The sequence below is a fragment of the Salvia miltiorrhiza genome, chromosome 8 (assembly GCF_028751815.1).
Source record: "Salvia miltiorrhiza cultivar Shanhuang (shh) chromosome 8, IMPLAD_Smil_shh, whole genome shotgun sequence".
Classification (NCBI taxonomy): Eukaryota; Viridiplantae; Streptophyta; class Magnoliopsida; order Lamiales; family Lamiaceae; genus Salvia; species Salvia miltiorrhiza.
Genome location: NC_080394.1, coordinates 9,476,142 through 9,498,318, shown reverse-complemented (window position 1 = coordinate 9,498,318; position 22,177 = coordinate 9,476,142). Strand labels below are relative to the sequence as shown.

The 22,177-nt window shown below is 35.0% G+C and overlaps 4 protein-coding genes across 5 annotated transcripts; 3 read left to right on the top strand and 1 right to left on the bottom strand.

The window, feature by feature from the left end:
* Positions 1–1,229: 1,229 nt before the first annotated feature.
* Positions 1,230–1,994, top strand: LOC131000769 (oleosin G). The gene has a single exon (XM_057926835.1). It carries the CDS (start codon positions 1,331–1,333, stop codon positions 1,796–1,798), a length of 468 nt encoding a protein of 155 aa, XP_057782818.1. The 5' UTR covers positions 1,230–1,330; the 3' UTR covers positions 1,799–1,994.
* A 6,657-nt stretch (positions 1,995–8,651) lies between these two features.
* Positions 8,652–11,718, top strand: LOC131000766 (putative pentatricopeptide repeat-containing protein At5g59900). Its single transcript, XM_057926832.1, has one exon. The coding sequence runs from the start codon at positions 8,822–8,824 to the stop codon at positions 11,525–11,527; it is 2,706 nt and encodes a 901-aa protein (XP_057782815.1). The 5' UTR covers positions 8,652–8,821; the 3' UTR covers positions 11,528–11,718.
* A 194-nt stretch (positions 11,719–11,912) lies between these two features.
* On the bottom strand, positions 11,913–14,547 carry LOC131000768 (actin-depolymerizing factor 4-like). Of its 2 annotated transcripts, none has more exons than XM_057926833.1 (3): positions 14,223–14,547; positions 12,344–12,609; positions 11,913–12,239 (listed from the first exon to the last, which is right to left on the bottom strand). In XM_057926833.1, exons 1-3 carry the CDS (start codon positions 14,223–14,225, stop codon positions 12,089–12,091), a joined length of 420 nt encoding a protein of 139 aa, XP_057782816.1. In that variant the 5' UTR covers positions 14,226–14,547; the 3' UTR covers positions 11,913–12,088. The 2 variants fall into 2 exon arrangements, with proteins under 2 accessions (XP_057782816.1, XP_057782817.1); XM_057926834.1 differs by lacking the exon at positions 14,223–14,547 and adding an exon at positions 12,914–12,984.
* A 6,513-nt stretch (positions 14,548–21,060) lies between these two features.
* On the top strand, positions 21,061–22,171 carry LOC131000763 (histone H2A-like). Its single transcript, XM_057926828.1, has 2 exons — positions 21,061–21,581; positions 21,757–22,171. Exons 1-2 carry the CDS (start codon positions 21,372–21,374, stop codon positions 22,006–22,008), a joined length of 462 nt encoding a protein of 153 aa, XP_057782811.1. The 5' UTR covers positions 21,061–21,371; the 3' UTR covers positions 22,009–22,171.
* The last annotated feature ends 6 nt before the right edge of the window (positions 22,172–22,177 follow it).

Here is a 22,177-nt window from a genome sequence, read left to right as displayed (position 1 = left end):
TTTTTTACACCACATAAATTTATAGTACTTCTTTATTTTTTCTTCTTCGTCAAATTTAAATTTCATTCTTGTTTTTTTTTTTTTGAAAAAATGAAAAATAACTTTAACAATTAATTCTGCAGCCAATCAAGTCGTTGAGATTACTGCACAGGAGGATTTGTTACTTAATGATTTTTAATTACTTGAACATCTACCTATATGTATACACGTACTTTCTTGCATCATCCGTATGCACATGCATTAAATGTGTACGTATTAGACTAGCTCTTTTGTTAGGTATATTTACTCCTCCTTTTGAACATCTCGAAGTCCTAGCTAGTTTGAACTTTTAAGTTTTAAGTAATAAAATTGAAGTCCTAGCATAAAAAATTAATGATGTGAGCTTAATCTATATAATTAGTTTATACATACACGTTTGTACTTGAATCTAAAATTTTAAATATACAATTAGGATGTCAAGACAGTCCGAAACTCGTGGGCTGGTCCGATTAATCCGTCAATCCGAGAAAAATTACAATCCGACTAGCCCGTAACCGAATAGCCCGACTAACTCGATGTGCTAGCCTGAAACCCGAATACTTAACATAAAATATTTAGATATAAAAAATTAAAAAATGACAAAATATTAAAGTCTCATCATTTTACTTTTCTATATTTTTGAAATGCTTTGATTCTATGAGTTCAAGCTATTGTTGGATATTTTATTATTTTTTCTTTAACAAAGTTGAACATTTTATTGTTACCAACTTATTTTATATGTTATATAATTTGGATTTTTTTTCTTCAATATCTTATATTTTTGTATTTCAAACTTGTTATATAAATTATATCTTTGATTTCTATGTATATTTTATACATTATACATTAGATCATTAAGAATAACAAAATATAAATGATTATTTTATTTTTACGTCTTTAATTCGAGTAGTCCGATGGACTAGCCCAAAATTCAAACATTTAGAATTAGAATTGAAAATTTATAACTTAATAAAATCCTCAGCCCGATAAATTCACATCCAATTAACTCAAAACTCGATAAAACTGACCTAAAATCTAATGGGCTGGCCCGATTCACGTCCTTGTATATAATCGATCTAGATCACAAAAAATGAATGATAACTCAATCCCCTCTAATCTCATGGTACTATGAAACAACAAACTATTTGCTGATATATCTTAATTAGTCCCATCCATACCACGTGTTATCTTTGCATGAAACCGACGCCACACGCGTCACCGCCTCCATCTCCGATCATAAAAACTCCCCCCCCCCCCCCCCCTCTCTCTCCCTCTCCTCCTCCCTCTCTCTCAAATCTTGCTCCGCTCTAGAATGACCGATCGACAGTATGCGGCGACAAGGCCAAGCGCCGCCACCTCCATCCTGGAGAAGCTGCGGGAGCACGCACCCAACTCAGCCCAAGTGGTCGGCCTCGCCACCCTCGTAATCTCGGGAGGCATTCTCCTCCTCCTCTCCGGCCTCACCCTCACTGCTACCGTCCTCGGCCTAATCTTCTCTGCGCCGCTGATCATCATCTCCAGCCCCATTTGGGTCCCCGTTGGCTTCCTCATCTTCGTCACTATCTCAGGCGCCCTCTCCTTCCTGAGCTGCGGCGTGGCGCTTGTGGCGGCGGTTTCCTGGATTTACCGGTATTTTAGGGGGCTCCACCCGCCCGGAGCGGACCGGTTCGATTACGCAAGGACCCGGCTTGCCGACACGGCCGGGCATGTGAAGGATTATGCGAGGGAGTATGGCGGGTATTTGCAGAGTAAGGTGAAGGATGCTGCACCTAGTGCGTGAATCCAGTATGTACATGCATGTGCGCTTTTACATTTTTGTAATTTTTCTCTACAAGATATTCACTATATATATTTTGTTTTGTTATTTGTGATTCCATCGTCTATCGTCTAATTATATACTATTACTAATTATTAATGCTCTTAATTACATTTTCAAAAGATATTCAATATATATATATACATATGAAGAAATGATCACGTGATAATGTTATTTTTGTGAGAATATGGATGCATAAGAATGATCAGAATTGATATGGTTGTCAAAAAAAAAAAAGAATGAGAATTGATATGAAAATATATATACATGCGTGGATGCTCTATATATATTTTCTTTTAAAATATATAAAATATAACTAATTTTCAGCCTTTTAATTATTAAAATTTAGGATTGATTCATTGTTGGATGAAATGAGCTTGGTTCAAAATTCATACGGAGTAAAAAAATAATAATTTTTAAAATTTAAATATTGGGAAAAATTAAATTTTAAAATTTAAATATTTACCCAACGAATTTAGATTTCTCAAAGATTGATCTAATTAGACATGTAAAATATGTTCTTATTTTTTAAGTTATAAATTTATCTTAAAATATTCTATCAAGCTCAATTAAGGGAAAATTACAAAGAAATATTTATAATATGTACTCCCTCCGTTCACGAAATGAATACTCATTTAGGGACGACGAGTTTTAATAAATGTATTGAGTGTGGTGTTAGTGGAATAAGGTTCCATTTTTTTAGGGTATTAATTAAAACGGGCGAGTTTTAAGAAATGAATTGAGTGTGGTATTAGTGGAATAAGGGTTCTATTTTTTGAGGGTATTAATTAAAGCGGATTGTGTGGAGTACACTTGTTAAAAAGGAAAATAGGTACTCAACGGATTAAAAAAGAAATATAGATACTCATTTCGTGGACGGATGAAGTATTTCAAATAAAAAAAATTATATCTTTTATAATTATAATAATGTTGAATTTTATATATTCCGTATTCGTTGTGAAAATATTTAAAATTTAAATATTAAATTTTTATTTTTTATAAAATTTAAACTTAGGACTATAAATTCATTTAATAATAATAATGAACTCACCATAAATTTTTATTATCTAAAGATTGAAAATATTATTTTGAGTCAATCGACGGTCTTACATTATTTTGAGTCATTTACATGTAAATATATTGATTAAGCATTGGTAAAAATAGATTTATTTTTTTCTCCAATTAATGTTGACGTGTCTGTCGAAGCTGTCATCGTGGAATGATCAGTCGATGGTCTTAATTATTTTTTTGAGTGGGAGTAGAAGTCACGACCTCATGGAAGGCATGCGAGATTGCCAACTGATTTAGTTATAATTCCTTTCGATCCATTAAATATATATATATATATAGGGGAGGGCTACAGTAAAAACACTTCTTAAAATATAAATATAAACGTTTTTTAATGTACGAATTTTATCCAACATGGTTACGAATTGTGAAAAATAAATTTTTGCTACCTTTGGGATTCGAACCCAGGACCACGAATTCATCCAAAAGGGTTACGAATCAACCGTAGATCTTGATGATCTAAGGGCTGAAAATCATTTATATTTTATACACTTAAGAGTGTATTTATTCTAGCCCTCCCCTATATATATATAATATATATATATATATATATATATATATATATATATATATATATATAGGGTAGGGTTAATATAAAAACCCCTCTTAAGATGAAAACTAGGAACCAATTTAAAGCCATTGATTTAAATAAAATAGAGGGCTGAGATTAAACTACAGATGCACAATTTCGATTGCATAGATGCACAGTTTCAATTACATAGATGCACAATTTCGATTTGCTTGAGTATTTTGCATTGTTGGTTTCAATTGCATAAATTGCATATTTTTTAAGTGTACAGTAAAATATAATAGATGCATAGTTTCTTTTGTTGACTAAATCATAACCATTAGATCTAATATTTAAAATGTCAAGATTAGGTTCCTACTTCTCATTTTAACAAAGGTTTTTATTAGAACATCTTCCTATATATATATATATATATATATATATATATATATATATATAGGGGAGGGATCTATAGAGAATAAAGCCTTAGTAAAGAAAAGAGAATAAATCTAAGCCTTTAGATACACCAAATCGGACGGCTGGAATAATTTCGAAAAATATAAAAAAAACAAACAAAACTCACAAAATTAAATGAATCACCAACTCAGAAGGCGGAAGGAGTTTTTGGGGAATTTACGCAGAAGGTAAATTCGGAAGTTCCGATTTTTACTCTCCCATTTCTCGCCAGTTAACTTAATCTAGATTAGGGTATCGAACAGCCATAACTTTTGCTTCAAAAAAAAATTCTGCAGATTTGAAGAACACGTTTGAAGAAGCTCGAGATTTTTAACAAAAGTTTGAACCATTCTAGAGAGGTATGTTCGAAACTAATAGCAAAAATAACTAGTAAAAGTGTAGCCTATATTTTTTGAACTGTAAATTTTTCACCGACTCCACCTTCTTCGATTTTAGGCAACGATGTCGCCATCGCCGACGCGCCGCCTTCGCCTGAACCTCCTCTTTCCTCGACTAAATAGAAGCAGCATTTTAACCACAACACTTTTCCCCTCTTCTGTTTCTCCCCCTCATACACATTGTGAAAAAGCAGCTGCAGCCCCTCAATAATCGAGAAAGAGATTTTTCTCTTCAATTAGGTCCTTTGAAAAGATATGAATATTTGTTAAAAGGTATTTGCTTCGATTTTTTATTTTTTTGCTTTTCAGTGGGGGTTTTCTCTTCAAATCACCCTTACATCACCATTGACTTTCTTTCTACTGTTGAAGCGCCATTAGCAATTCAAGTTAGTATTTAGTGTATTTTCATTTTGAGTAATTTTGGTGCAATTTTTGAAATGCCTTCAGTTTTAGGATGGATGTAGTGTTCAAGGTAAAATTCCAATTATTGGAACACCAATTATGTTATAAATATATTGCTGAATATGCTATTCATATCGAATCTGCTATCTTAACTTTGGATTCGTGAAGGGTTTTTTATATTGTGTATTCATATGGAATTTGCTCCTACGTACCGAAGAGGGGATGGAGTGCTTATATATGGCTTGAAGAATTTATGTTGGACTGAAGCAGAGGATCTTGATTCTGCATTGCAGAGATTTTTCATATGAGTTTCTGTTCATTGCAAAATGTATTTTGTTCATTAAAGAATTATACTTATTCGGTTTATAACAAAGTGGTATTCGATGAATTTTCAATATTATTCACTATAATTTTAGTGAATTATGCAGTTAGCTTATGTGATGTTTTCGTCCATATTTACACATTTGTAGGCGATTGATTCCTTATTCACATAAATATTATGTTTATTCGGTAAATTTTGAACAATATTTAGATACGATTTATTCATGAAAAATGCTACTTTATTCAACAAAATAGTTTCCTTATTCACAATTTATGAGTATCATATAAATTATTCAGCAAACTATTATCCTTATTCGCATAAATATTATTTTTATTCAGTATGTCATGAACAATATTCGAATACGATATATTCATGAATAACGTTACTTTATTCAACAAAATATTTTCTTTACTCACAATTTATGAGTAACAGTTACGTTTTTCTGCAAATTAGTATCCCTATTCGCAAAAATATAATTCTTATTTGGGTACGTTTTGAACAATATTCAAATACAATATAATTATTTATTATCACACAAAGAACCAAATTAATATGTACATGTTTTGAAATAATGAAAAAAATAAAATGCTACATGAATTACTAATTTTATTTAAGCAATTAAGAGTTAAATTATGAATAATTAATTGCTGGACTAATAAAAATATAAATTAGGTGAAGATTCTATTATTTATTCACATAATATTAATTTTTGAATACACATTAAAATAATTTGAACAAATAAAAAATTTGGATGAATTCATGAATTCGAGTATATAAAATAATTGTGAAAAAAACCATAAATAACGTAAAATATGAAATACAGACTCTGTTGAATTAACATTTAACTAATCTGAATAATTTCACATATTAAACTGAATAAACTTTCAAGTTGTGCGAATACGGAAAATACGAAAATGCTGAAGAAAATGTTTTTCTTCAATTGCTGACGATAATGGCGTGAGGCTGAGTTCAGGAAGAATTAATGTACCGTGTGATTTACTTTAATTTAATGTGTGAAAGAATTAAAGTTTGATGCGTGTATGTCCATAAATAGTAAAATCATATCTACCTTAAATATAGGAATGATTGTTAATGATAAAAAGTAAATTACATGTATGTCCTTGAATTTAATTATTATAACCGAAAATTAGGAAAAATCTGGTGCGTTAGATGGCATAAATCAAGGCTCAGGATTCATTCTTCATTCTCTCTACATTTAGCCTTCTTTTTTGATCCCTTCCCTATATATATATATATATATATATATATATATATATATATATATATATAGGGGTGGGCTAGAATAAAAACATTCTTAGTGTATAAAATATAAACGTTTTTTAATGTACGAATTTTATCCAACAGGGTTACGAATTCATCCAACATGGTTACGAATTGCGAAAAATAAATTTTTGTTACCTTTGGGATTCGAACTCAGGACCACAAATTCATCCAACAGGGTTACGAATCAACCGTAGATCTTGATGATCTAAAGGCTGAAAATCATTTATATTTTATACATTTAAGAGTGTTTTTATTCTAGCCCTCCCCTATATATATATATATATATATATATATATATATATGCGGGTTTTGGGTTAGGATTGCGGATCGATCATGTTGCATCGTGCAATAGATTGCACTTAATACCACCTCTTATTTAAAACTCGTCGTATTCTTAAATGATTATATATTTTGGAGATGTTTAATTGTCGTGATTAAATTAACATGAGATTGCCTGAGAATGAGTTGGTCCAAGATTAATTTTAGGGTAATTGCCGCTAAATTCAAAAGTTTTTTGAGAATTCGCGATATTCTCACCAACTTCAAAATCGGCGTATAAATACACGAATTGAGAATCCGTTCTTAATGTTCCCAAAATTATTAACTCCGGCGAGATGAGGTGGCAATCACGGATTATGTGTCAAATACATGGCAATTAGGTATTACATGTCATTTTTTCATTTTTTTAATAATCTTATTTTATTAAAATATAATAATTTATTAATAAATTAATTTACAAAAAAAAAAAAAAATCCTACCCCCATCCCCAAACACCCCCAAACCCACCCCATTCCCCAACCCCCCGACCACCTACCCCCATCTCCCCTCTCTCATCCCTTCCCCTCCCCCCAACCACGCCACCACCGCGCCGCCGTCGTTCGTCTGCCCAGGCAAACGCCACTACGCGAGGAGGGTTGCTGTCGCCGGGAGTTTCAGAGAGAGAGTGGAGGGAGGGAGGCAGGCGCGGTCAACGGCGGCGACGGGCTTTCTGCTGCTGCGGCCGTCGGGGTTCAGTGAACAGAGAGGGAGGAGGCGGCGCTCTCGCCGTCTCCAAGGAAGGAGACGACGTGGACGGTGTGAGGTGTGGGTTCTATTGTGAGAGGGGTGAAATGGACTGAGAGAGAGTTGGAGGCGGTGTCGCCTGATCTACGAGCAGGTGACGGCCAGAGATTCAAGGGAGAGGAGCGGACCGGCGGTGGCTGGCTTCAGCTGCGGCGGCCGTCGGGTTTTGTAAATGGGGTGAGGCGAGGGAGATGCCAGAGCACGATTCAGGGAGGGAGATGCCAGTGGCGGCTCCGCCATCCGAGCTTGAAGCTCTTGCCGAAAATCACAGCCCCAATTTTTCTTTTCTTTTTTTCTTTTTTTTTTAAAATTGTTGTTGGAAATCAAAACGACGTCGTATTGTTTAAAAAAAAATGACGTCATTTTCTTGCTCCGCCGAATATGCCACGTTGTATTTATGTAGTCCACGTCACCTTCAATTTGGAGGTTTTTTTTTAGTTTGGGAACATTAAGAACGGATTTTCAATTCATGTATTTATATGCCGATTTTGAAGTTGGTGAGAATATTGCGAATTCTCAAAAAGCTTTTGAATTTAGTGGTAATTAATCCTTAATTTTATTATAGGAGTAAGCCAAAATTATTCATATGTGACATTATTTTAAGATTAAATCACAAATCTTATTTATCCAATCAAATATCATAAAATTAATCTAATTCAATCCTACCTAATCCTATAAGGGTCCGTTTGATTTGCAGTTTAGGATTAAAATTATCTTGAAAAATTAGTGTGGATTTATACTATTTCATGGGTGTTTGATATCACGGCTACTTAATCCTATATTGTGTTTGATATCCATAGGATTATGTTGGATTATATTATCTAATACCAAAACTATCCTCATATAATTTCAAAAATACCATGTGTGTCCACCATTACTTGGGCATTTGCATCGATATACGTGAGGAAGGGTAGCAGAATTTTTATCCAATTTCGCAGTATTAAAGTTATCCAAGGAGGGAGGGGCGGATTATTAGTATGAGTTATTCCCACAAAATAGCATGGAGAAGTGGGATTAAGTAGAAGTTGACCATATTAACTGCACATGATATCAAACATCACACTAATCTGTATTAATTTAATTTATCATACCTATAAACCCATATAAAGATGCCCTAAATGGATCAACTCTATGGGATAAATGGACTATCTTTTTCCCCACTAGAAGATAGAAAAATTAAAACTACTACAATTGATTTGACTGGATCTCTTAAAATGATGAGACATACGTTTAAAACAAAATAAATTTATAAAACTAATATACTAATATATACATACATATATATATAGTATATAATTATTTCTCTCAATTGACAAAAAATGATTTTGTTCTTAATTGATCTGGGGCAAATAAATTATGGGTGATCCATTCCTGGAGCTGCACTTCAACCTAAAGAGATGCACCAAGATTGGCAGTGAATAGTAACACTACTTCTAATCGAGTTCCCCAAATCACTTCTCAATGGCCTCCTAAAAATAGCTGCGAAAATGCGGCCGCCTATCCGGAACCCTATTCCCTTCTCCAAGTTCAGACCCGCGGCGGCGGCAGCCGCCCCCCGCCTGCCCAAAGACGACGACGAAAACTTCCTGGCAGTTCTAAACGACGTCGCGCGGGGAAGTCAGAGCTGGTCCGTCGCTCTCGAGAACCCCTCCATTTCCACGCGCCTCAGCGGGAATCACATAGAGTGGTTCATCCTCCGGAATCTCCATGACTCCAGGTTAGCTCTCCGCTTCTTCAATTTCCTCGGCCTTCACAAGAATTTCTGCCACTCGACGGCTTCGTTTTGCCTCCTCGTTCACTCCTTAGTCCAGTCAAAACTTTACTGGCCAGCGACGTCGCTTTTGCAGACCCTTTTGCAAAGGGATGAGAATCCCGCTTTTGTGTTTCAGATTTTTTTCGATTCTTATAAAAGATCCGATATTTCTTCGCCGTACGGATTTGATTTATTAGTGCAAAGTTATGTTCAGAGTAGAAGGGTTTTGGATTCGGTTGTCGTTCTCAATTTGATGAAGGAATGCGGTTTGTTTCCGGAGGCGAGGACGATGAGTGCAGTGTTGAATGGGTTGATCAGAGTGAGGAGATTTGAGATGGTGCTTGCCTTGTTTGATGAAATGCTTGTGAATTCGAGGATGGTTGCTGATGTTTATATATATGCTGCTGTGATTAGGAGCTTGTGTGAGTTGAGAGATTATGATAGAGCAAAGGAAATGATCGGTTGGATTGAGGGGAATGGAGGGAAGTTGAATGTGGTGATTTATAATGTGTTGATTCATGGGCTGTGTAAGAGTGGTAGAGTCTCGGAGGCTGTTGAGATTAAGAATTCGTTGTGTTATAAGGGCATGAGAGCCGATGTTGTCACATATTGTACATTGGTGCTAGGATTGTGTAGAGTGAATGAGTTTGGGTTTGCAAGAGATTTGGTGGATGAGATGGTAGAGTGTGGGATTGTTCCGAGTGTGGAGGCTTTGTCAAGTGTTATTGATGGGATGAGGAGAAGAGGGGAAGTTGCTGATGCTTATGATTTGATTGATAAGGTGGAGAAATTTGGGGAAATGCCTAATTTATATGTTTGCAATGCTATGATTCACTCATTGTGTAAAGATGAAAAGTTAGAGAAAGCAAAGTTGCTTTTCATGAAGATGGAGGAGAAGGGTTTGATCATAAATGAAGTAAGTTATAACATTTTGATCAATCTGTTCTGTAAAAGTGGGAAACTGGATGAAGCTATCAGTGTTCTTGGTAAAATGCTCGGTGCAGGAATAAAGCCAACTGTTTACACGTACAACATGTTAATTAGTGGGCAGTGCAAGTTGGGAAAATTGAGTGCAGCTGAAACACTGTTTCTTGAGATGAATAAAATAGGATTGAGCCACACTGTTGTAACATACACTTCTTTGATTGATGGCTACTGTAAGCAAAGAGAAATGGATAAGGCATTCCGGCTATATCACGAGATGACTGGGAAAGGGATTTCACCTAATGTTTATTCATTCACTGCACTGATCTATGGTCTTTGCAATGCAAATATGATGGCTGAAGCGTGTAAAATGTTCAAGAAAATGTCGGAAATGAATGTTGCTCCAAATGAGGTAACATACAACATTCTGATAGAAGGAAATTGTAAAGTAGGCAACATAGCAAGAGCTTTTGAGTTGTTTGATGAGATGTTGAAGAAGGGTCTTACACCAGACACGTTTACCTACAGGCCTCTAATCTACGGGCTTTGTTCCACAGGTAGAGTATCTGAAGCAAGAGAATTTATGGATGGTCTCCATGATTTGAACGAGTTTTGTTATTCTGAACTGATGCATGCCTATTGTAGGGATGGACGACTGAAAGATGCACTAAGTGCTCGTGATGAGATGGGGGAGAGAGGTATTAACATGGATCTTATATGCTATGCTATAATTATTCAAGGGGTTCTTGTGGAGAAGGATTCAACATTATTGATTAAGATTTTGAAGGAAATTCATGACCGGGGACTGAGGCCTGATAATTTTGTCTATACTAGTCTCATCGACAAGTATGGAAAGACCGGTGATCTTGGGATGGCTATGGCTCATTGGGATCTTATGATCAGTGAAGGCTTTGCGCCAAATGTTGTGACATACACTGTGATGATTAATAACCTATGCAAGGAAGGATTTGTGAGGAAAGCGGAGGTTCTATTAAAGGAAATGTTGATCAGCGGGATAATTCCAAATGAGATCACGCACGGGTGCTTTCTCGATCATCTTACCAGACAAGGGAATATGGAGGAGGCTAAACAGCTGCATAAGGCAATGCTCAAAGGTTTCCTTGTTACCACAGTGACATACAATATTCTCATTCGAGGTTTCTGCAAGTTGGGCCGAATTGAGGAAGCTTCTCAGACCCTAGACGAAATGTCAGATAATGGTATTTCTCCAGATTGTATTAGCTACTCAACCATTATATATGAATATTGTAGAAGAGGTAACTTGCAAGGAGCCTTCAGCTTATGGGAATCAATGTTAAACAAGGAGATTAAGCCTGATGCAGTTGCTTATAACTTGCTGATACATTCTTGCTGTGCTGCCGGAGAGTTTAATAAGGCTTTTGAATTTCATAATAGTATGGTGAAAAGAGGTCTGAAGCTAACTCGGGCGACGTATGCATGTCTCATGCAACAGACGCGCGTGCAAGAATCACCACTTGAGCCTACCACGAGCTAGCCGTAGGCCGGAACAATCTGGTAGTATTGATCTCAAATGCTCACCCCCAATTTTGACGGAGGTTAATTTTCTTGTATAGTAACATAGAACGTCAGAAACAAGGTGAAGTCATGGCAGAGTGTGCACATATCATGTATTCACTCCTTGATTTTTCAATTTGCCATAATATTCGTTTCTCGATTTACAATGCTTATGTTGGTGGGTTCAACAATACCATATATCGAAGGCTATTTTATAGAGTTAAAGGATCAATTCCAGCTCATCCATGTTGGGAGATAATTAGTGATCATGAAGCCAATAAGGCAGCAAACACCGAGTTACAGAAATTAATCCATTAATAGTTATTTGGCCCATTAAATTAGTAAAGTAAATTCCAAAAGGAAAATGAATAAAACAAATAATATGAGCTTTTGTTCTAGAGAAAAAAACATTACTACATAATTGGAACTTCAACAACAGAGGAATACGATATAGCTGAGGCAGGTACCATAGTGACATTAGTCCCACAAACTATTAACATCTCTCTCGAGTAATGCGAAGAGCTCGGCACAACCCTAAAGATCAATTAGCGCGACTCTTGAAGACGTCGAGATCCATCTCGGTTGGATCAGTTGCTTGCAGCTCCACCTGAATGCCATCCAACTCCCTCTTGAACCTGTCCTTGGAGCTAGCATAGATCATTTTGCTCCTCACCTTTGCAGTGTCCGGGCACCTTAGCACAGAGAATCGGTACATAATGTTTAGTTTAACGATGGTTTAGAAGCTAGTTAAAGCTTGCACTTAGGCACAACTATGGCGGCAGGAACCAAGATTTACCATGCAATGAAGAAAATCCTGCTCTTCTGGACATTCTCTGCTGTCACAAAGTCAAAATCAAAAACTGCGTATCTACATTCCTCAGCAGGAAGGTTTGCAGTGAAATCTTCGTAGGTTTCAGTTGGTTCGCCAAGCTTTTCCACAATCACTTGTTTTTGCTTCTCCTCGATCTTGAACACTATGAAACGGTGTGTCCTTTTAGTTTTCAACTCCATAAATTTCAGTTTGCACTCATCGTGCACTGCCATTCCTGATGCTGCATTAGCCTACACAACAAAGATAATAAAAAAAGTTACTAACAGAGGAAACATGAATTTTGAAGGATTGAGATCTGGGAACCCTTTCAAAGTGATGTAGTGTAAAGGCTATGAATAATAATGAAGGCAAGGAAGCCTTCAATCTCTCTCCTCGTTCTTTGAAGCCCCAAAGTTACTTACATAGACGACATATATGCAAGTATATGGACCTCTAGAACCTACATATTGCACACTTCAGAAGTAATTTTCTTGATTAATATTTACATACTAAAAATAGAAAGTAAAAATGTATTTTCCACATAACAATCCGAACCCCAATCTCTCTATCTCCCCCAAGCTCTCATCCTTTTCTCTTCCCATGCTCACATGTTACCCCCGCAGTATCTACATTTGTCCAAACCACAAAATAAGAAAATCCGCTTTTGTCTAAATCTATAATAAATTCATTGACCTCAATGTTTTCACACAATAATGAGAAGCACGAAAATATACACCCTCTGTCCCATTATTTATGGCACATACTTTTTCGGCATGAAGATAAAGGAGAGTAAGATTGTAGTGTACAAGTATGTGGGCCCACATTATTTATATGTAAAATTATTACCTAAAATGGAAATAAGTCATTTAACTTGGGACACCCCTAAATAGAATACGAGCCATAAATAATGAGACGGAGGGAGTATAAATTAGCGTCAACATCCCATAGCAAATCAAGCATTATACACCACAGCAAGACCAAGACATTATATGGATAGGTTGCATTGCTCTAGTTTGCAATTTGTCATTCAACAATTACACGAATCTAACAACTTTACAAGACAAAATGCAGCTAATACAAGCTCGGACATAATTTATAGGATTTAATGGCAGAAAAGTAAGAAGGTATTCACGCATAAAAATTTCATGGATACATTTATTACAATGTAAATTGGGCTTTATAGGTTGAAGGATTTAAGAAGAACAAAAAGGCCCCAAGTTGGTTAGGTTGCCAAAGAAATATGTGAGACCATTTTGTATTAATGAACCAAATTACGGGAGTAAACAAAAAAATAAAAATAACAACATTTTGACATTAAAGTCAACTAATAATCAAACACAACACCGAAATCAACCATATATCAAGTAAGTGCGAAGTCAACAAAACTTAGCGAAAAGTCAAGTCACGTAATAGGGAATTCAAAATTTCGCCAAAATATTAGTAAAAAAATCACGTATCAACTCAAAAATAACAAAGCAACCACATATAAACTTAGTACCGCACGCCCTAGAATAGAACCACCGCTGTCAGCCAACCCGAGATCGGCCAAAAGTAATCACCAACATACAAATCGAAAATAAAATAATGAAAACTATACCAAATCAGATCTAGTACCCGTAAATGGAAGATTAAAAAAGAGGAAAAATAATGATGAACAAGTAAAAGAATCGGGTTGAGCTGCCGAAAAAATAAAATTTTCCGATTTCCATTCCACAATTGACAAGGATCTAAAACCAGACACCAAATGTTGCCAAGAAAAGTGCTGAAAAACTATTTCTCTTGCCAAAACATAATAATTCAATCAACATCATAATAAGCTCATAAAAAGGTGGAAAGATGAAATGAGAAGCGGAAAATCACTTACCATGGTAGCGAGGTTTGATCGAAGAAGATCGAGGAGGTTTTGACAACGATTCTATTCCTATGGAGAAAATCTAGGTCTGGTGAAAGATGTATATTTTCTGGGTAGATATTTAGAGAGTATTAACAGAAATAAGTTTTAATCACATAGCAGAAAAATATACTAGGGAGGAGGGAAGAAGAAAATGTCGAGAGTGCCCCTGAGACGATCCGCTTTCAAGTTTCAACTTCGTAATCTGCTCGGTTTCCTTGGTCCTTTGATTTACCCTCAATCGTAATTACTGTTTTAGGTGCGACTTTTAATGGAAACGAACAAATAACGAAGCTCCAATTGTTTGACTCGTCGGTCCACGAAAAATATACTCATTTTACTATTCTTTTTATGTTCATAAAAAACATTTTTTTGTCTCATTAATAATAATCCATTATTGTTCAATACGATTATTAAGAGAAAAAATGATTAACGAATAAAAAGTAATAGAGTTTACAACTTTTAAAATAAATTAAGAGAGGTTGGTTCATTAATGGCAATGTGTGTAAATATATGAAAATTGTAAGGGTGACAATGAGTGATTTGTTTTAAAAAAATAGATTAGGAAGATGTTTTGGGGACGAAAAAAAAATAAAAGATGTTTTTCGGGACGGAGGAAATAATAATAATTAAATGAAATAATTCATCTCTTTGTCTCGAACTTTAATGTTTTGTGTTGTTTATCTGTTGTTGTTTTTTGTATCCCGTTAGGCCCTCGTGCATGTTTGAATAAATTTTATTTACCTAAAATAAAATAAAATGAAATAATAAAGTTAGTGTTTAGAATTTTCGATAAAGTTAGTGTTAGGATAGAACACGAGGATGGACCTAAGGTTATAATTCATCCACCTTAATCCCTTTAGAATATATATAATTGTATTCATTTAAGGCTAGGGATGGCAATTTACCCGCGGGTAATGGATATCCGCGAAAACCCAAACCTATTAGTGTGGGTTTGAGAGACATTTGATATCCACGGATAGTTTCATGGTTGCAATTCACTATCCATTTAGTTCGTGGGTATGAGTTTGGATACTTATTATCCATACCCGCGAAAAATATTCGCGAAAATACCCGTCAATTACCCGTGAAATACCCGTAAATTACCCGTTAAATTTGTTATAAATTTAAATTTAAATTTTATTTCGCGGGTATCCAATGGATAGTGGATGGTGGGTATCCGACGGATAGCGGGTGACGAATATTCGACGGATAGCGGGTGGCGGATACCGACAGGTAGCGGGTTCGTGGATACCCGACGGATAGCGGGTATCTGCGGGTGGCGGATTTGAATACCATTTAATATCCATGGATAGTTTCGTGGTTAAAAACCACTATCCATTTAGTTCGTGAGTATGAGTATGGATAGTCATTATTCGTGCCCGTCGTACCCGATTGCCATCCCTATTTAAGGCTTTATTAAAAAGTTATTTTATTATTGGATTTCGTGTAAAGCTCATATAACAATATTCATTAACTACATGAATCCTTCGAAATTTATAAATATGAGTTTCAACGGAAAATCACAATATAATATACTTTCTTCGTTCACGAAATATCTTCGGCCTAGTTTTTCATTTTCATCTATACACTAAGCATCTTTTTAATTTTTCATTTTTGTCTGTACACGAAACATCTTCCTAATCTATTTTTAGAAATAACCTCACTAACTATCACCTTTATGGTTCCCATATAGTTACACTCATTGTCATTAATGGATTCATCGTTTTTTTTTAAATAACCATATTAATTATCATCACTTTTCTAATTTATGAGACTCATTCTCTACTCACCAAATGCACAACTTATTTTTTTCTAAAGCATGTTTCCACTCCCTTTAGGAAAAATGATTCGTTGCCGAATGGAGTAATTTATAGGACAAAATTAAAACAATAACTTAATAAACGAGTTTAGTCACTTTCAATTATTGACCGCAATGAAGCAGGACAATGCAACGTGAATTCGGTGCGCGCATCAAGTACGATGTCGCTTTTCGGGCACAAAATCATGCGATTGATATTATATACGATCAACATGATCAATCGTTCCTAATGCTGCCTAAATATCTTCACATGTTGAGGCAAGTGAATCTCGGGTCATTGGTGGAGATGGATGTGGGATTTGATGGGCGATTTCATCAGTTATTTATTTTCTTCATGACAACTATTGGGTAATTCATGTTTTCACTGAGACCGGTGATCTTCATAGATGGGACACACGTTCAGAGTAAGAGAATAAGAATATTTTATTCATTGCATTAACAAAAAATATGGCGACGAGCAAGTTTACCCGTTGGAGTATGGTGTTAGTCCGAAAGAAAATGGCGAATCGTGGAAATGGTTTCTCTCGCAGCTCCAGATAACTTATGATGATGCCAACCCCTCATTGGTTGTATCTGATCAACACGTCTCAATTGTCAACATTATGATGAGTGATCTACTACATGCCACTCATGGCTTATGTTATTATCATTTACAAAATATCATTAGAACTATGATAATCTTGTGGTGGAGCTTTACCGAGAGGTTGCATATGCATATGACCGAGCTAAGTAGTGGTGTTCACAGGCTGGAACCGGCGGTTACGGTTCACCTAAAACCGTAACCGGCTCGCTTGTTATCATAGGCGGGCCGGTTTTTGGCCCTGAATCGGCGGTTTCCAGGCCAAATCGGTAGTTTTTCTTCTTCTTCTTCTTCTTCTTTTTAAATATTTTGTATGTATTTTTTTTTAAGAAATTACATGACTTGTGCTGAAATTTTGAAATTAGTTAGATGTGTTGAAATTTTTGAAATTATTTAATTCAAGATAGAAAAAAAATACAATAAAGTAAGTATCTAACACATTAACAATAAAAAACAATAAAAATCCATATCTTTATTGAATCCAAAGTTTTAAAAAACTATAAAATTACAATTGATTCTATGTACAAAAAAAAAAACATTACAATGATACAATCTTTAAAATTAAAATTACAACATTGAATATGTAAACTAACTAATACTAATTAATTAACTGTAATAATTAAAAAAATAAAATATTATTACAAGGGGGGAAATTGAACAAAGGGCTTGGGTTCAATTTTAATTAGGGCTGGCAATTTTCGACACGACACGAAAGCACGATACGAAACCGCACGAAATTAATGGGTTAGTGACACGCACGATAAGGTTCGGGTCCTTATCGGGTCGACCTGATAAGGACCTGATAATTTCGTGTCGGGTTCGGGTAACCCGATACAATTAAATTTTTATTAAATATTTATTTTTAATTTTTTATTCATGATTTCTTTCTACATTTTAGTTTAGCCTTTATTAAATATTTATTTGTATTTATTATTATTATTATTATTGATGTGAATAAACTTGGGTAAATCAGATCAGGTTGTTATCAGATCAGCTCCAAATTCGTGTTGTTATCAGGTTGTAATCAGATCGTGTCGCTATCATGTCATGTCAGCACGATTTGAATCGTGTTGTTATCGAGTTCGTGTCGGGTTCGGGCATTCCCTTAACAGGTCATGTTCGGGTTTGGCCTTATCAGGTTGGGTCGATATCAGGTTGACCCGATAACGATCCGATTCGCACGATTTGCCAGCCCTAATTTTAATATAAATATTAAAATTGAGTTTGCTATGTATCTTCATTGAATAATTAATAATCAAAGCCTACGTAGTTCTCTTACCATGAGAAATGAGAACTAATCTTCACCATTTATTTAGTAATGTAATTTTGATTATTTTAAATTATGATAGTTGGAGATTTTTAAGGGATCTCTTATATCATTCACGTTAATCCTAACAGTTAACATGCATATGTGCAACAACCTAAAAAAGAGTATTTGTGCAACTAGTAACCTTAACAAATACAACAACAATTTTTTATTCAAATTTAAGAATTAGAATATCACTTTACCCACTCATTACAGAATTCGTGCAAAGCTAAAACTATCATCTGTGCAACACCAATTTTTGAGCAAAAGACCACCATCAAAATGAACAACTCTAAATATTGAAATAGATATGCACGGTTAACATATATGCATTTTGTTTAAGGCAATTATGCAACTACTACATTTCATGTAAACATGACCAAAAAAATATTTGCATTTATATATATATATATATATATATATATATATATATATGGGGCGGTTATTCAATAAAACCACCCTTATTTTAAGAATTACGAACCAGCAAAAATGCATGAATTTTATGCATAACACGCATGAATAAACTGTATAAAGGCATGAATTGCGAAAAATAATTTTTTGCTACTTTTGGGATTCGAACTCAGGACCATGAATTTATCCAACAAGGTGATGAATCAACCGTAGATCTTGATGATCTAAGGGCTGAAAATGGTTCCTAATTTATATTTTAAGAAGCGTTCTTATTTTAGCCTTCCCCTATATATATATATATATATATATATATATATATTAATCCGTGTAACAATTACGACGACTTTGTGCAACAACACAAAAACAGATAATTTGTGCAACTATTAACCATAAGAAATGCAACAACAATTTTATTCAAATTTTAAAAAATAGAATAACACTTTTCCCACACATTACATTAATCGTGCATGTAAAAACTATCATCTGTGCAACACCAATTTTCAAACAAAAAATCACCATCAAAATTGAACAAGACTAAATATTGAAACACACATGCACGGTAAACATATATGCATTTTGATTCCTAAAATGCAATTGGAGTGAGAGAGAATATAGACGACTGTTTTTACCCTACAACAAGAAGTAAATGCAATTGGAGGGGGAGAGAAAATGCAATTGATGTGGGAAGTAAATGCTTCCTATAATCATGTTAGTCAGTTATTAAGTAAATGTTTTTTTACATTTCAAACCTTATTATTTTTCTATGATTTATAAAAAGGAAACTGTGTGCGCCTACAATAATTTATCTCATCCGTTTATTTTATGTAAATCAAAGGTTGATATTGGTTCTTAGTTCTTATCTTAAGGGGGTTTCTATGTTAACCCCACCATATATATATATATATATATATATAGGGTTAGCTTCTATAGAGAAGCACCCCTTATAGAGAGAATAAAGATAAAATCTCATTCGTTCATTGGTTTCCATCTAATGGCTGTGATTAACCGGTAAGATTAATTTAATAATCATATATATATATATACACACACACTTAGATTCATATTTATAAAGTTCATTGCAGTAAAAATCTAAAAATAAAATATATAAACATAAAATGAATATAAATCTAAAGAATGCACCTAATATATATATATTTATATGTTTTTTAAGAAGAAAGAAAACTAGTAATATTTATATGCTATTTGTTTTTTAAGAATAAATAGTAGTATATATTATTTATATACCATCACATCAAGTGTTAGCGCGATCAATATGAGAACGAATGATACAAGTTGTAATTTGTAGTTTGTTACAACAAATACACGAAATTTCATAGATCTAACTAAAATATCAGAACTAAATATGCATTTTTTTCGATCTCACATATCTCGGTCAAATCTGCAGATTTACAATAGAAAGAATACAAGCGACGACACGATGGTGATGACAGACGGTAGAGTTCACCGAATTTTGGATGGGCAGACAATATTTTCGGCGGGTTAGTTGGAGGTGTTAGTCGTTGGTGGCGGTGAATCGAAGAAGAGGATGGCTTATCGCACGTGATGGTGACGACATTGCCAAATTTTCAGAGGACGACAACGACGTTCAAGTGAGAAGAAAGAAAGATTTTATACAAAATCTTGAAAATTGGTTAAAAGTTCTACAAATTAAGTTGACCGCCAACTATTGTTTTGCACTATTTATAATTGCTACTTCAAATTTGGCCTCTTTGAATTTGGTATAAGCGATATAAAGATTATCAATTTCATAATTTTTTTTTCATTCGTGAGAGATAAATTATCATTCAAATACGAGCACAAATTAATTCAATTAAATAAATGCCATATAAATTTATTTATCATTCGAATTTAAATAAATCATATTTCGAACCACATATAATTAATACTTTCTTCACATAACCCTAGCCGCATATGCAATAACGAAGTACTATTCACTTAAAGCAAAACCTTCAAACCATATATATAAGTGGACGGACGGAGTAATACTTTCGTCACATAACTCTAGCCGTAGATGCAATAACAAATGAAATACTCTTCACTCAAAGCAAAAACTCGATTTCTACTCAATTTTTATGCTATATCGAGTAAACCACAATTTGTATCTCTCAAATTTGAGTCATATCGAAGAGATATAGGTGAAGGTTTCTCACTTTGGGCAGGTAATAATTTAAACTAAACCCAATTTTGTTTCTCATTATTTGGTGTATCTAAAATTCAATGACATTTCTGCTTATACACTATTATTCCGTGATAGATGAATTTGAATGTTTTCATCTCGTATTTTAGCTCCTAACATCATCAATTGACCTACAATTATGCAATAGTTAAGTGTATATATATACACACACATATATGTACATTCCTTTAAATATATTATTCCATCTTGATATTTTTATTATAGTTGATTTGAGTAACGAAGGATGTTTCAATTGATTTATCCGAAATACTACATGTTTATAAGAGTATGATTGCCTAATTGATGAATTTATGGATGACTAGCTCTTTGCTATGAAAGAAAGCCATCATTGTAGTTTGATTTTGTATGAATTTAGTTTAGTTCTAGTGAGGTCAAAACTAGTAAATAGTGATGTTTATAATTTTGTAATTTTTTAATTTGATTGTTTTAATTTCACAAGGCGTAATAAACTCGAAAAGTGAAGGTTGAGTGGGAGTCTAGCTGTCTAGGGTTTTTGTAAATTGCAAATCCACAACGAGAGCATTTGAAATGCAAAAATGAAATTAGCGGGCGGGAGAAAGCGAAATTTAACAGCAATTTTTGAAATTTCATCCTCGCTTCCCATTGGTCCATCACACACCACGCGGATCGAGCCCTAATCCAACGGCCCTAACCGCACCTCGCTGAAGCTCACCAGCACCAGCCCCTCTATATAATCGCAATCTCGCGCTCCCATTTCACCACCCAACGCATCCGAAAAAATCGTTCAACTTCAATACTCGCAAAGGGCTAAATCGTCATTTGCAATGGAGGCTGCCGCAAAACCAAAGAAGGGCGCCGCGGGAAGGAGGGGCGGCGGTCCCAAGAAGAAGCCGGTCTCTCGCTCCGTCAGAGCCGGCCTGCAGTTTCCGGTCGGAAGAATTGGCCGTTACTTGAAAAAGGGCCGCTACGCGCAGCGTGTCGGCACTGGTGCGCCGGTGTACATGGCTGCCGTTCTCGAGTATTTAGCTGCTGAGGTAACGAAAACGCCTCGTGCTCGGCAAATTTAGACGATATGTCGGATTCTTTGTTTGATCTGTAATGCGATTGCTTAGTTCATTAGGTCCAGCATTGAATTGTGTTATGGATCTGAGATTGCGCCATTTTGTTTTGATTATGATTCTTAATTTGTTGAAATTCATTGGAATTCAGGTGCTGGAGTTGGCTGGAAATGCTGCAAGGGACAACAAGAAGAACAGGATCATTCCGAGGCACGTTCTGTTGGCTGTGAGGAACGACGAGGAGCTCGGGAAGTTGTTGCAGGGTGTGACCATTGCTCATGGCGGTGTGCTTCCCAACATCAATCCGGTTCTCTTGCCTAAGAAGACTGGCTCAGACAAGGCCACTAAGGAGCCGAAGTCGCCGGCCAAGGCCGCGAAATCACCTAAGAAAGCTGCTGCTTAGTTTTAGGCAGATTGAGTTCTGCGAATTTTATCAATTGTATGTGATTTTTGGCTTGGAATGGGTTCCTTAGCGTAATTTAGAGGGCAGAAACAATGAAGGTTGTAATTATATAGTGCTGTTGATTTAGAACCCTATTTTAATATGAATTTAGCTAATTCAGCCACATTTT

What these genes read in the sequence shown, in the direction of transcription:
- LOC131000769 (XM_057926835.1), top strand. Translation starts at nt 1,331, where the DNA reads ATGACCGATCGACAGTATGCGGCGACAAGGCCAAGCGCCGCCACCTCC.
- LOC131000766 (XM_057926832.1), top strand. Translation starts at nt 8,822, where the DNA reads ATGCGGCCGCCTATCCGGAACCCTATTCCCTTCTCCAAGTTCAGACCC.
- LOC131000768 (XM_057926833.1), bottom strand. An exon ending in AGGATTTTCTTCATTGCATG is followed by an intron (nt 12,240 to 12,343) that starts GTAAATCTTGGT and finishes CTCTGTGCTAAG; the next exon opens with GTGCCCGGACACTGCAAAGG.
- LOC131000763 (XM_057926828.1), top strand. Translation starts at nt 21,372, where the DNA reads ATGGAGGCTGCCGCAAAACCAAAGAAGGGCGCCGCGGGAAGGAGGGGC. An exon ending in TCGAGTATTTAGCTGCTGAG is followed by an intron (nt 21,582 to 21,756) that starts GTAACGAAAACG and finishes ATTGGAATTCAG; the next exon opens with GTGCTGGAGTTGGCTGGAAA.